This window comes from Mixophyes fleayi, chromosome 8 (genome assembly GCF_038048845.1).
Source record: "Mixophyes fleayi isolate aMixFle1 chromosome 8, aMixFle1.hap1, whole genome shotgun sequence".
Lineage (NCBI taxonomy): Eukaryota > Metazoa > Chordata > Amphibia > Anura > Limnodynastidae > Mixophyes > Mixophyes fleayi.
Window position 1 is genome coordinate 98,426,206 of NC_134409.1, and position 15,910 is coordinate 98,442,115.

At 39.4% G+C, this 15,910-nt stretch overlaps 1 protein-coding gene across 1 annotated transcript in view; it reads left to right on the plus strand.

Moving 5' to 3' along the window:
• Positions 1-15,910, plus strand: part of TOM1 (target of myb1 membrane trafficking protein) — an 80,942-nt gene that overhangs the window by 61,985 nt on the left and 3,047 nt on the right. The window contains exons 11-12 of the mRNA XM_075182987.1: positions 11,627-11,747; positions 15,003-15,078. Of these exons, the coding sequence (XP_075039088.1) occupies positions 11,627-11,747; positions 15,003-15,078 (197 nt within the window). The remainder of the gene's footprint in view (positions 1-11,626; positions 11,748-15,002; positions 15,079-15,910) is intronic.

The window sequence follows — 15,910 nt, forward strand, 5'->3', positions numbered from 1 at the left end:
TCCACGTTCCATCAGGTTAGCATCTACTCTCAAAGGCTTCGAGCGTGCCCTTAAGACTCATTTCTGTATTGTAGTCCATCAGTCCTCCTAACTTCCTTGTCCTGGCTCTCTCCCCCAGTTAGTACCACCCTATTTGTGTCTTCCCCTTCCCTTTAGGATGTAAGCTCTCATGAGCAGGGCCACCTTTCCTTGTGTGCTCCTTCTACTATTCCATCACCCCCTGTACCTCTTGGCTTGCTTTGCTAGCCCTGTTTCCCCTGTTTTCTTAAGCTTCAGCCTTCTTCTCGCTGATTTCTACCATCCCTTTCACTATCTGTCCCAGAAGTAATCTGATTTGCTTTACCCTGTCACCTGTGTTTGTATATATTTTTGTATCATGGTGTGTCTTGGTTCTCTGTTTTTTGTATATGTAATGTACAACGCTGCGGACCCTTTGTGGCGCTTTATAAGTCAAAGATAATAATAAAAATAATATATTATATCCACATCCAAAGCCGAGCCATTTCATGTCAGATGTTAGTTTAACTGAGGCATGACCATCCTCTCACAATAGTGTAATTGGATTAAAGTAGGGCTATGGCTTAGTGGAAAAGATGTGTGAACTCATTTGGAGGAAGAGATATGTCATTGGACACACCCAAAAGGAATGTTAACCCTAATAATGGTCATAGGCTGAGGGAAGGGATAATAAAATCCATGTCTAGCATATACATTTATCTTAGCTATGAGCAACTGAGCAAAACAATTCTTGAGATCAGTGTCCCTTTAAATCTCCCCAGGTAAACCTTTTCAGTAACAAAAAGTGGTAACTTGAATTTAATTGATATGCCCTTTTGAATCTCTATGTAAATCTAGGAGTCTGTTAATTAACATAGCTAACTAAATCACAGACTGAATAGTTGCTTAGATTTGTTTACAAATTAACTTTTGATTCACTTGAAATCTTTTTGAAGCTGACTAATACAAAAGTAAAATAAAATACTACTAGATATTTTAGTACTTTTTTTGTAGTTTGTTGCAATGTCTACAGTTCTCAGTTGGTGTTTTCAAAGTTCATAAATACTCCAATTTAGTTTTGTTTACTATTACTTCAATTTAATTGATACAATTAACTAACTAATTCATTTAATTAAGTTCAGGGCTTTCCTATCAATTCTACTCTAGCGGCTTGATAGGTAGTAGTAAATAATCCCCAATGCAGATTACGCAAATAAAGTGCAAATATGCAGTAAACTCCATTATACATTTGGCTTCCATTGTCTATCTTGCACTGGAAGCTGAAGCATTTCACACTAATAGTAAACAACTCCCACTGAGTTTCAGTTTATGGCTGTAATTCAAACACCCTAACAGCAGAATGTGATCACATGTACTTTCATATATTTCACTTTACAAATTGTCCATGGATATGCACATCTCTTCAGATCACTATGGTTCCCATACCACCAGTTTATTAGCTTGGATACAGCCATTTCAGCTTCCTAGACCCAGTGCAAGATCAGGGAATTTAGACTTTGAAGGGTTAAAAGGAGTCAAAAGGTCATTCATTGTAACTTGGGATTCAATATTCACATTTTTTTTTTTCTTTCATTTTTTTGTGACCCTTCATCCAGCTAGGAACTGTCAGTTTACAATACAATACAGTAAACAAATAGCACTACAACAACATAGCTACTCAGGTTCAAGGGGTATGTCAATGATTTGTACATCCATGCAATCTTTTTGGTTTTAGGAGATAGTCGAAAGCATATTATCTTCTGCAACTGCTCAACTGTTCAGTTTTGAGCACCATGTCAACGCAACCGAACCACTCCTTTACAGAAGACCATTCCTTTTGACCTTCAATTAAAGAAAGGTCACATGCGAAGCTGTGATGATCCCTTATCTACATTGCACATACTCCAGATATTCCAAACTGCAGAGGACGGGATGTCATGCAGGGATGGGCATATCCTTATGACATCTGACACAATGAAAGCTAATATGTGACTGGTTGCCATAGGTTAACCCACGTCACGATCTGCAAAAATATCCAGTATAACACTTATGTAATGGGCTGAGATGCTAAATGAAGGGAATGGGCAATTGACAGTAGGCTCGTGAAACATGGGTACTGTATGCACCCTTATGTTTTATCCACAGGAACTCCATGCTTTGCACAGTATGCTGTTACATAGCGGGCAGCTTTTGTAGAGCTTATCAGCATTCATGACAGTTCTATTTGGCCTTTCTCCATTTCTTGTAGGTGATAGTCCACTTTAAGCACCTATTTTGTGGGTGCATTTATACAGGCATAATAGTTCAGTATGGAACAATTATTAATTGTGCATGTTCAGCTATTATTGTATGCTAGTTGTAATTCTTCTTTAAATGTTCTATTTTGCTGCTGCAATAGAGGTGATTAACAATACCAGCTTATTGCAGGTCATTGCTGCATGATATTTACCTCACTGCTTTTCTTCTTGTTTGATTTAATAGTTCAAACTGCAAGTGATGTGAATTTTTTTTACGATTCATATATTCTAAGTGTGTATTGAAATGCATCCTCCTCCTTTTGTTTTCATGTCACAATGTGTATCCTACTCTACTAGAAACTGTGAAGCAGAGTATCATTTATCTCTGTCGCTCAGCTGTCTATCTTGTTATTATTCCATTCGGAATGTTTCGATGACAGCTTGTCTCCTAGATAATTTTATACCATATCTGTATAAAGACATTTCATCACATAACTATGCCTTATTGCTGAAGTAACCAAAGGCATTATGATGCCTTTGGTTACTGATCAATGACAGTGATCAGTGAATAAATTAGTGAATTAAACCACTGTGTATTGTTTTGCTTACGTAGCAAGTTTTAACTTGGATGTAAACTGGCTAGTCTAGCCTTTGTCAGGATAAAATAATACTGGTAGGTTGTTTTGCTTCTAATTGAATTTGTTGTGTGTGTTTGTGTGTGCGCACGTGGAAACTAGATTATAAGGTCCAATGGGGCTGATGTGAATGATTAATACTCTTTGAGTGTACAGAACTGTGTAATATGGTGGTGCCGTAAAAATAAAGGATGATAGTAAAAGTTTACTAGCTATTGACCTCTGAGGCAGAAACTATTTCCTAGTGAATTGATGGGCTGTTTAGCCTATAAATTTAATGGCTGCCCACACGAAGTAGTGACAGGTACACGTTATTACCGGCTAATAGTCCACTAAAGCCCCCAAATTGACATTTTCAGATATAAACTATAAACTATGAATGTAGATACATTGCCCATTGCTAACCTGACAAACCACTGGAACTCTGTTTAAAAACCAAAGTATTACCCCCATCCCCATTCAGGCAGATTATTATTGATTTATTAACTTTTATTTTATAACACCAACAAATTACGCAGTTTTTTCTAGAGAATGTTTAATGATTCACATTAATCCCTGCCACAGTGGATCTTACAAACTAGGTTATCTGCCACACAAGTTACACACATCAACATTAACTGACTAGTAGTTATTTGTGGCTTACACATGTTTAGGGATGGGAACCCGCTGGTATCTAATATAGTAAAAAAAATCTGATGATGCAGTAATCTTCAGCTGCCATAGTGTTGCCGGCCCTGCCACTTGTGTGCGTCCACCAATGTACATAGTGTATTTCTGCACGGGCACATCTGCCAGGCTTTCACTCCTACTCTGCCTGGTTGGGGAAACTTCTCTTCCACTCCTGCTGAAGAGAGCATGATGGACTACTTTAGTTTAAACATAAACGCTGTATTTCATGTACATTACTCATCTCAGTATTACACAACCTTTCTAAATTTCTAACTTCAACACTTACAAAGACAGCAGCTCAGAGTTATAAGTATCACTTGTCTATTACTGGTAACGTTTTTTGGAATATTCTCATAATATGCAGCTGTACGATATTCCCAAAGCTGTTTTGTTATTCTTGTAGTGTCTTATGGTTGAATGATGGGCCCACTTTGGATATATAGGGAAACACCCTCAAGGCGGTCTTTGTTTTCCTTTTGTTGGTGTTGATGTTTTACGGCACACCTGGAATTGAAGCTGCTCTGCACTTGGATGCAAACATAGCTGGTCACCAGACTGGAAAATCAATAGATTCCACAGCCCTGCTATCTTAGTATGAACTGACCGTTCATAGCCCAAATGTAATACATGTATAATAACAGCACTTGGATACAAGCCTTCATCTTGGCCGTAAGCAAACAAACTGAACTGATGATGTATACGTGTGATGAAACATGTTGGCTTAGTGGCTTGGAGCACCTTCATTCACCCTTCAACACCAGGGGGTATATTTACTAAACTTGAAAAAGTGGAGATATTGCCCATAGCAATCAATCCGGTTCTAATTATTATTTGTTTTGTACATTCTACAAAATGACAGTTAGAATCTGTTGCTATAGGTAACATTCTCACTTTTTCAAACCCACAGCTTGATAAATTTACCCCCAGGGGTGGATTTGCAGTCTTTCCTGTCCTGCCCTTGAACTATTTTAGGCAAACAATGTGTGAGAAGAATTATAATCATATACCATGAGAATCTATATATCTATAAAGAAAGTTAAGCCCCAATTAACTAGTCACTCCTATAAGCACACACTTTTGGAATCACAGATTTTTAGTATTTGATGCAAATGTTCAGTAAATATTTCTTTTGTGTAACTGAGCCAATCAGGTACTCTAATTTATTATATGGTCAGATTACATTGTCCAGAAAAAATACACATAAACATTTTATTCAGTAGTTTGAGTACCCACAGATTTATTCAGTTGGTATTTAGATAGCGATCCACTGCTCATGTCTTGAAAAGATGAAAAGGTCCCACCAATGAAAAATTCCGACAGGATCAGTCCATTAGGCAATCAGAAGCCTGAAAAAATTCCACTGTCAATAGATGTATTCAATAGCGTACCTTAGTTCCGATGGAGCCTCCAAATTTGTGTGATTTTAAAAGGGATCCGAATGCCAGAGAGTCTACTTTTAATGTTGATATTTGAGAAGCTGGAAAAAGTGAGTCTGTTTGCCACTAGCGTCTACTGACGCATTTCATCTGCCTCTAAAAGGGGCGGTTTCATCAGAGGTTTAGGTTGTAACACAAACATTTGTCCACATTGCCCCTTCATTACTCAACTCACCACAAGTTAACACTCATGAACTTTTGTCCTATTTATTTTCTCTTAACTGGAATAGCCTTCTCCTTTCACCAGAAAATGCAAGGTCACACACACTCTACAATCTTCTTACCTATCTTTCTTTCTCTCTGCTTCTGTTAGCTGGTGGTATTTCCTCCCACACTCCAAAAACATACTGGTAGGTTAATTCGTTGCTATCAAATTGACCCTAGTCTTTGTGTCTGTCTGTGTTAGGGAATTTAGACTGTAAGTCCCAATGGAGTAGGGACTGATGTGAGTGAGTTCTCTGTACAGCGCTGCGGAATTAGTGGCGCTATATAAATAAATGGTGATGATGATGGTATATCTCCTGATCCAGGTCCCCCACACTTCTCCACTACACATATAGTAGAACACTACTGAAAGCCAGCAACCCTCAAATACATCACCTGTCTCTTTGCCTGCCTTTTCTTCCAAAGTCCTTTAAATGTGCGTGGAATGCACGCTCTGTTTGTAACAAACGTAACTTCTGGCATTAACTGAAACATGGGATACACAATCAGACACTGCCTCACCTGTAGCCCTTTCACATGGTGGCCTCCCACACCTCGAGACCAGGAGGCAGACAAGGAGGTGGGGTTGGACTGCTTCTCTCTCCGTAGTGCACATTCACAGTTCTACCAAATATCCCATCACTTATATTCACATCTTTTGAAGTACATGCAATCTGGATTTTAAATCCATTCTCTATGCCTGTTGCTGTCGTCTATCGCCCCCATGGACCGCACCAACAATTTCTTGAACATTTCTCTGCATGGCTCCCTCACGGCTTATCTTCTGACATCCACACCATAATCATGGTCAATTTCAACATCACTATTACTAATCCACCATCCAATGGTGCTTCCAAACTACTCCCTCCATCCTCTTCACTTGACCTCTCCCAGTGGGTTGAATTCTCTACTCATCAGGATGGCCATTGTCTTGATCTTGTTTTCTCTAGACTGTGCTCAGTTTCTGATTTATTCAACACACCTTTCCCCCTCTTGGATCATCACCTTATCAGTTACACACTCATTCCCAGTATTTTAACTTCTCTGCTGTCAAACTCTACCAAGCCTCCTCACACCTGCAGAAATCTTAACTCTATTGATCTTCAACAGTTTTCCACCTCTCTCAAACATCTTTTTTTCCGAATCTCTACATTCTCCACTGATAGGGCAGTGCCTAATTTTCACTGAACCCTATCAACAGCCCTTGATCAAGTGGCTCTAGCTAATATTCATACTTCACATCGCTTTTGATGTTAGCCGTGACACACTAAAGTAACACGAAACATTCAAAAACTTTTCTGTAAAGCAGGACATCACTGGCGTAAATTTTGAACCTCTAATGATTTTCTCATATATACTTCTATCTGCCACTCCTATCGAAATGCTCTGGACACTACAAAACAAATATACTACCAATCTCTCATCAATGCTCAGTCTTCAAACCCCAAATGCCTGTTTAACACATTTAAATCTCTTCTCAACCCTCCCACCCCAAACCCTCCGACTACTATCAGTGCCCAGGATCTTTCTTCCTACTTCAAGCACAAGATTGATAAGATCTGGCTAAAAATGGTATCATCCTTCTTGACAACAATCAGCTCAATTCCTTCGCAGCACCCTCTGATGCCCCCTCTTCATTTGATCTCACAAATGAAGATGAAGTATCTGCTCTCTTCTTATCTTCCTACTCTACCTCCTGATCCTATAGCCTCACAAATAGGTAGATCCCTGTCTCCTTTGCTCAATCCACCTCTAGCTAAAATCTGTAATCTCCCTCTCTCTACTGGTATCTTCCCATAATTCTACAATTACGCAGTGATTACTCCTATTCTGAAAACACAAAATTCTGACCCAAACTCTCTCTCAAATTACCATCCCATCTCTCAGCTTCCATGCCCCTCCAAGCTTCTAGAGAGAATTGCCTACATTCACCTCACATGCTTTCTTTCTGCAAAAAACCTGTTTGATCCTTTTCAGTCAGGCTTTTGCTCTCAAGACTCCACAGATACTGCATTGACTAAGGTTGTTAATAATTTGATCACTGCTAAAACTAAAAGCCATTACACTCTTCTAATTCTCCTGGATCTCTGCTGCATTCGACACTGTTGACCACTCTCTTCTCATACAAACGCTACAATCCATAGGTCTTGAAGGCACTGTCCTATCCTGGTTCTCATCCTACCTATCTAATTGCTCTTTCAGTGTCAATTTCTCTGGATCCACCTCTGCTCCGCTTCCTTTATCAGTAGGAATCCCACAAGGTTCAGTATTGGGTCCTTTGCTGTTCTCTATCTATTCCACTTCCCTTGGAAAACTAATAAGCTCCTTTGGATTTCAATATCCTCTCTATGCAGATGATACCCAAATTTATCTGTCCTCTCGGATCTCTCGCCATCTGTGATATCCCGCATTACTGATTTGTCCTCTCGCCAACTCAAATTCATCCAAGATGAAATGTCAGAAAGACAATCTTTCAAAAACAGGGTTAATAATATACCCACCAACCAACAGAAGTTACCTATCTGACCTTTCTATTTCTGTTGACAACATGACCATAAATCCCACCCCTCGATGCCTAGATTTGATCCTTAACTCGCAACTATCCTTTTTCCCTACATCGATTCTATATCTAAATCATGTTACATACATCTAAAAAACATTTTCTGAATACGCACGTATCTTACACAAGACACTGCAAAAACGTTAATTCATGCACTCATCTTCCGCATTGACTATTGCAATTCCCTTCTTACTGGGCTTTCCCCAAACAGACTCAAACCCTACAATCTATTTTGCATGCAGCAGCCAGACTGGTTTTCCTTGAAAATCGTTATTCCTCTGCTGAGCCACTCTGTCAGTCTCTACATTGGTTACCTGGTTTTTTAACGAATCCAATATTTAAATTCTACTACTAATGTACAAAGCCATCAACAAAACTGCACCAACATACTTGTCCTCACTTGTCTCAAAATATCTCCGTACTCGACAACTCTGTTCTGCACAAAACTGCGTCTCTCATTCACTCTCATTACATCCTCCTCCAATTCCCGGTTACAGAACTTTTTTCCGAGCTGCACCCACTCTGTGGAATTCCCTCCCTCGCACAAAAAATGTCACTTATTTCACAGGAATTACCACTGACTGGTGTTGGCGCTACTAAGCTGGGAGGCGCGGAGTCTAACGCACCTCCGGTGTTCACCAGGGACCCCCGCAAGGAAGTATGGACTTCACTGCGTGAAGTGCGCAGGTCGTGGTTCTCCCATATAGTCACCAGTGCAATGAATGAAGCGTAGTCAGACAGGCCGAGTCGGAACCAGGGAAGCGCAGTACCACGGAGAATAGGCAAAAGAGTAGTCTAGAACGGTCCAAGGGTCAAAACCAGAACGGGCAGCGAAGCACAAATGGAGATCCGGAAAGGTAGTCAAGGAAGCAAAGTATAACACAGGAGACAACTAGTAATGCAGGGAAGTTGGAGATAGGCATGAACCAATACTTTGGCACCCTAATGGTGCCAGAGGGAGGTTTATATTGGGGATGTGCACCGGCCACTTTTGGTGTCTCGTGTTTTGTGTTTTGGATTCGGATTTGCTTGAGGTTTTGGGTTCGGATTTGTTTCGCAAAACACCTGACGAAAGGTTTTGGATTCGGATTTATTTTGAAAAAAACATAAAAAGTGCTCAAAACCAGTTTTGTGTTTTTTTGTTTTTTTTTTCACTCCTACGCTATTATTAACCTCAATAACATTCAATAACAATCATTTCCACTAATTTCCAGTCTATTCTGAACACCTCACAATATTGTTTTTAGGCCAAAAGGTTGCACCGAGGTAGCTTGAGCACATAATGGCAAAAAAAGAGGTACAAGATGGAATTGTTCTGGGCCCTGGCAAGATTCGACGCGAGACTTGAACGACAGAGCCTCGTTTTCATTTTTTTGCCCGCCGGAAATATCCGAACAGTGCTCGGATCCCGTTCGGATCCGCACTGTTCGGGTGGGCTCGGATTAGCGGAATCCGAGCCCGCTCATCTCTAGTTTATATAGCGTGGAAGAGGAAATGGAGAGGGGTTTCCGCCCATCAGACTCAGCTGATCGCCAGGCAGGTGTCCCGTTGCTATGGGGACAAGGCGGCGAATGCACATGTGTGCACGCAGCGAAGGTCACGTGGGCAGAATGGCGTCCCGTTGCTAGACAACGTGACGTGAGCTGCGATCAGAAGGCGTCCGTCTCCAGCACCCATGGGAGGTGCGGAGACGGCGCCTGACAATAAGACTTTTCTCTGGTCTACAAACTTTCAAGCGTTCTCTGGAAACCCACCTCTTCAGACAAGCTTATAATATTCCTCAACCACGTTCTTAACCTCACTAGATTACCCTACTACCACTCTTTATACAATTCACACAAGACAGCAGCCCTCTGACCCCAGACCAACATCACAAGCTTTGTGACTGGATCACATAGCATGCAAATCACTTTGTATCCTTTGAAATCTGGCTGGACCAATATGTAGTATGTAGATTTAACCTCATGTATCTGACTCTCATTGACTTATATATTGTAAACATGTGAGCAGGGCCCTCTTATCTCTTGGTCTGTTTTACCCAGTATTGTTTATTACTGTTTGTCCCCAATTGTAAAGCATTATGGAATTTGCTGGTTCTATGTAAATAATTGATGATGATGAGGTAGGTGTAGTACATCCATAGTTAAGGTAGGGGGGAGGTTAGGATTCAGAAAATGAAGGGAGGGATGAGGTAGACAAATCAAGGTTTTCAGTGTTCGAATAAAGGCCATACAAGGATTAATGGAATATGATAGATTGTCTATGTAAAACTGCATTGCATGCTATCCTGCCAGGTTCATATGTTCTGTCTTGTCCTTCTGATCTTGTGAGGTTCTTGTACCTCCCAATTTGAGCTCTGTAAGTGAATGTGTAAGTGAATGAGCCATACGATAAGCTATATATTTTAAATGGAAATGCTATCTGCAAAGGTTTTATATATGGTTGATACTTTAAATTTTAGCTACCGTAGTCAGGCTGCTATAATTTCCGAAGTAGCATTCTACCACTTCTACTGCTACCATTGAGATATCCTCCGTATTCAAGTAGGAGTCTGTTTTAGCCAGCCAATCTTATGCTTGGACGAGAGTATACTTCTAGTATACAGAAATTATAGCTTTCGCAGTATTATTTAAATGAAGGAAGAATTTATTTTTTTACAAATATTTAATATATGGATATAATGTTATATAGGTAAATAATTATGTTTTGTGCTTCATAAAACTTTTATATGATGTATAGTGAAATAAACATATATTAATCTGTTCATCCAAATCTAGTGCTGGTGCACTTAAATTATAACAAAAAGTTAAACACAATGCTGAAGCTCCAATATCGATCGTGAAGACCAGGGGCCTGATTCATTAAGGATCTTAAATGAAGAGGATCCTTATTTCGGTCTCCTGGACAAAACCATGTTACAATGCAAGGGATGCAAATGAGTGTTCTGTTTTGCACATAAGTTAAATTCTGACTGTTTTTTCATGTAGCACACAAATACTTGATAGTTTATTTGTACACTGAAATGTAAAATTGATATTTGTGTGTTACATGAAAAAACAGTCAGTATTAAAACAGAACACTCATTTGCACCCCTTGCATTGTAACATGGTTTTGTCCAGGAGACTGAAACAAGGATCCTCTTCATTTAAGATCCTTAATGAATCAGGCTCCAGATCCTTAGGGCTAGATTTACTAAGCTGCGGGTTTGAAAAAGTGGGGATGTTGCTTATAGCAACCAATCAGATTCTAGCTGTCATTTTGTAAATGGTACTAAATAAATGAAAGCTAGAATCTGATTGGTTGCTATAGGCAACATCCCCACTTTTTCAATCCCGCAGCTTAGTAAATCTAGCCCTTAGTCTTCATCTTCTGAGACACCGGATCTTCACAGATGAAATAAATATAAATTAAAGAACAAAGAGGGTGCTTCATAGTGTAACAATTTCATTGTATTCAAACTTAAAATACAATTTTTAATTTGTACCAAATAAAATCATAAATGTGCTTTTCTGTAAATGCGGAGTGTCGGGTGTAGATCAGCAACTACCATTGTTTTGTGCATGCTGCACAAAGGAGTCTATAAATCACTCCCTTTAGAGATGAATGATGACTTTGTCCAAACCATCCAGCAATGCATTTCACCCCATATTTAATTTTTTTTAAAGTGTCATTTTCATAGAGCACTCTTTTGTTTCCTGTGCAATACGTCTATATATAAATAATGAAATAAAGATAATGTGATGCATCTTCTTGATCATTACTCCAGGTTTGTGATGGAGCTGTTATGTCTTTATCATTAATTATGATGAATGGAATCCCTTCTCAGCATCCTGCTGTATGATGAGTCTATTTTTATGGACTTTTGTCTTCTTTTTTGTGTTTCTCAAGATATGAGCTCTGGCTCTGTAAGTGGAACGCTGCAGTCTCTGGAGCACACAAACAAACAAGGAGATGATTTTGACATGTTTGCACTTACCCGAGGGAGCTCTCTGGCTGACCAACGCAAGAGGTGAGTGGAGGTGTATGTATACGAGCAACTTTGATGTTTTCTTTTTACCCAATACTAGGATACATATTTCATTCTACTACATTCGCAGAGTACTTAATAAACACAGCCCAAGACCAACTATCCATTTAATGGTTCTTTCCCAATATATAATTTAAGGTAGCTATGCACAGCGATGACATTCAGAGACCAGGCTGACTGAATAAGTGACCTGACCACCTACAAGTATACAAAAACTATACTGAAGAAAGCAAACTATACAATAGGCATAAATGCTGAACTAACAGTTATTATTATCGATCTTTATTTATAGAGCACCAACATATTACGCAACACTATTGAGAGTGTTTATTAACCCAGATCGATCTGCGCATGCTTGATAATGTACCTTATGCAAATGAAAATAAGTGCATGCCATGCAATTCATGTCCAAAACCAAATGACACCACACAGCTAGAAGGGCGGAATGAGAGAGGGAGTGTGGCTGGGTATAGGCAATGTACTGTAAGATGCAACGTATCCCTGGCACCAGTTACAGGGCAGGTGTAAGTGACGAGTGCTGGTGATGACTACTGCGGCATAGTCTATGTTTGGAAAAGGACATGAATGTGTGCAACTAGCTAGCACAGAACATGTGTATGCAAGTAGGTAGAGCCATAGCTAGGACTGTGCGAGAAGGGGCAGCGGACCAGATCTCAAATATGAACGGGGCAAAGCGTACTTACTCCCAGATTCAATGCGCAATGCGTCTTGAGATCCGCTTTGATTTGAATATGGTCGGGAGCTCAAGTTTTTTTTTTTTTTTTTTTAATACACAACTTGTGTGTAAGTTACATCTGAACATGGATCGGACCCCATATGTATTAGATGACTAAACTCCTCAGCAGCTAATTTTCTTATTTTTCATTGTAGATTTTCCCATAGACAACAGAGTATCAAATTGTATTCTGTAATTTTTATAGTACATGTTAGAAAATTAAAGTAAATGTCTGACTGCTATGGTTTAGAGCACATTCTTTTTCCCATTTGGCCTGTGCGTTCATTTTAATAAATGCTCCTCAGTGTTTGAGAATAGCAGCTATTCGTCCTCTCATGAGTTGGCGGGAGTTTGGTGGCCACCATTGGATAGGCAGGTACAGCCTGTAGTGGCAGCTCATGCTTGGCATTCAGCATGTATCTGTCTAGTACTGGAGCCAGGCAAGTGTGAGCAGATGAGGAGCAGCAAGAGAGTAACTAATACCGATTTCACAGTTTTCCTGGTCTCCGACGGTCAAATTAATGTGGTCTTGCACATTTACAGGAGAACTAAACCAAATCAAAGAAAATGTATGTTAAGAATAAAAGCTTATATAACCAATAACCGCAAAGGTGCCAAGTCTTCATGAAGACCGTTTTCTCCAAGCAGTGTTGCTCTTTAACCATCGTTTCTGAAAACTGCTCTACAGTTGTTTATACAGAAAAGGGTTGTTGCCCATAGTAACCATTCAGATTCTAATTGTCATGTTTCTAGTACAGCTTAGAAAGCAGCTGCCAAGTGATAAGAGGCAGATATCAACGCCCAAATCAGTGTGGGAAAGGGCAAAAATGTGTGATCCCATATATACATGCCGACATTTATTTTTTAATACTTTTTAATTCTATTTTTAAAAAATATTGTTAAGAAAATGAAGTAACAGGAGGCATAAAACATGGCTCCAACATTAATATATTGTTGAGAAAAATAAATGGGATAATGAGGTTCCATCCGTAATTATCAAAAAAGAGCACATACTTTTATAAGAGTATATGATGCTTTAGAATTGGATACGAAGGTAAGCAGAGATGAGTTTCAATCATACATTTCCATGAAATCTTCTTTTAGGTAGGTCAATAGCCGAATAATTGCATTAATCCTATAGATCAAGAGGACTGGAAGGTGTAGAGATAGTTAGCATTCTTGCTGAGCTTGAGAGAGGCTGGGTTTGTGTGTTTTGAGTTCAGGAGCATACAGGCAGAGAGTATTAAATAAGGGTTAAATGTTTCATGACATTAAAGTGTTTTGAACATTGTGAGTAATGAGGAGCAAAGACAAGGGTTGTAAATCAAAGTTCTGTAAACTTAGGGAATATCCAGGCTAGTCATGTGACAGCGGCATGGTGTAAACTGACCTCTGATATAATCTGATCGTCAGTCATTGGAGGGGAGTGAGAACTCAGTTTGGGTGCCTGGGTGTGGGTGGTGACATCAGATTACTCTTCTCTGGATATACAATCTATTTCTGCCTCTCCTCTGACAGGCACACATCTCCTTCAGGTCTCTGGCCTCGTGTCTGCATTGATCTTCTGTAGCTTCCAGGATCTTTAGTTTTCTCAGATGGCAAGATCATACTCTTTTCAGAGTCCATATCCCTCTCCTACTGCCTATTTCCTTGCTTCACTCACATTTGTTACTTTTATTGCTGAACAATTCACTCTTTCCTAACTTTGTTTTGTGCCTGGCTCTCTATTTGGATTCTATACTTTCTTGGTAACCATGCACCTTCGTGAACTATGTGGCTGGTGCAAGCACTTAAAAGCTTTTGTGCCATTCTTAATGATTAGTGGTATGGTGGTGGGCATCTACTTTATCCTGGAGGCCATTGTGAACAGCGGACCTCTTTCTGATGAACACTTCTATGATCGGATTGACCTCCAACAGCCTAAACTAATTTCTTCAAACTCTGGACTGAAACCAACCACTCACAGCAGTCTCAGGTTGCCCACTGACACTGTACAGCAGTTTCCACTTTGCTTAGGGCAAATGACTGAATGGGGGTGGGTGGGTTTATTTGCTTGGAAATTAACCAATGTATTGCCATGAAAGATCTGTTCAAGTAGAGCATAACATAGGTTAACCCCATTCTGCCAGACGGTCTGGTAAACCCATCTCATAGTAAGCCATTAAGTGTTATTATGCACTGCTGAGAAGAGAATGTATGTATACAACCACAGTTGTTTTGGACTTTATATTGAACTGTGTTATGACTTATTTTCTTTAATTTACATGCATGCATTAATAAAAAATATGTTACTGTATACCCGTATTCCTCTATTTAACTAGAGTTCTATTTAGCTAAGAGTTCCCGAAACTCTTCTCTTTTCTCTTTTCTTTTCTCTTTCATACATCTTCTTTTTGTTCTTCTTCTTCTTACCCTTTATATAGCACCCACATATTAGCAGTGCCTAACTGAGAATGTTTAATCATTACCCCCATCTTTCTTGACATACTTATCTCACTCAGTGTTAAATATGAGGATCCTCAAGCTGCAGATGGCCTAGCAGTAGCCTTGGATACTCGACAGCAGAACACTGGAGCCGTAAGTGAATTTTCTCCCTGGCTATACATATCACACTGCCCTGTAAAGGAAATTGACCATTAAAACCTATGTAAAGAACTCAAAATCACATATTCTTTAGGTTTAAAGGCACAACTATTCCCCCAAACCCATGCTATAAAATGCATAGAGCTGCTCTTATCTAAAGATTGCCTCTAGCTGGAAAGGAAGATCTTTATTTGTTTTGCTTCACACCAGAGCTGATCTAGTACACACACTTGCTATATTCATTTTAACACTTGGCAGTTTATAATTACAGCACTCCTAATAGCACTCCTAATGTTCTTTGTCCACCAAATCCACCATTTGTGACCAGGGGTCTGAAAGAGGGGGGTCCCCAATGAATTGGGTAGAAATGACATTTAGTCCTACTTTTACATAAATATTCACAGTCATCTGGTATAAAAGTAAATTAGTAGAGAATTAATATTTTATGTAAAATATTCACTCCTGGTTGCTGTGTGTTTCATCAAGGCTGAATAAATACATGCAAGTTGTCGACCCGGCCCTTTTTGACTTTATATTTTTCAATGCAAGTCGGTTAATAGCTAAACAAAACCAGCACTGAAATTAATGTATGTGCACATATCTTAGTGATTGTAGTAGCAATAGTAGTAGTGATACAAAAGTCATTTATTTCCTATGGTGCTAAAGTATGGCGATAACCACTTTTTTAGGTTAGTGCAGTTTTATAATCTCTGAGCTGCTTCTTGCAGAACTGAACACTCATACCTGCCGCATTGAAATATACCTAGCTCCGGTGCTTTTTAACATAACAAATAGTGAACAGCTTGAAGCAATAAAGTTGTACCTG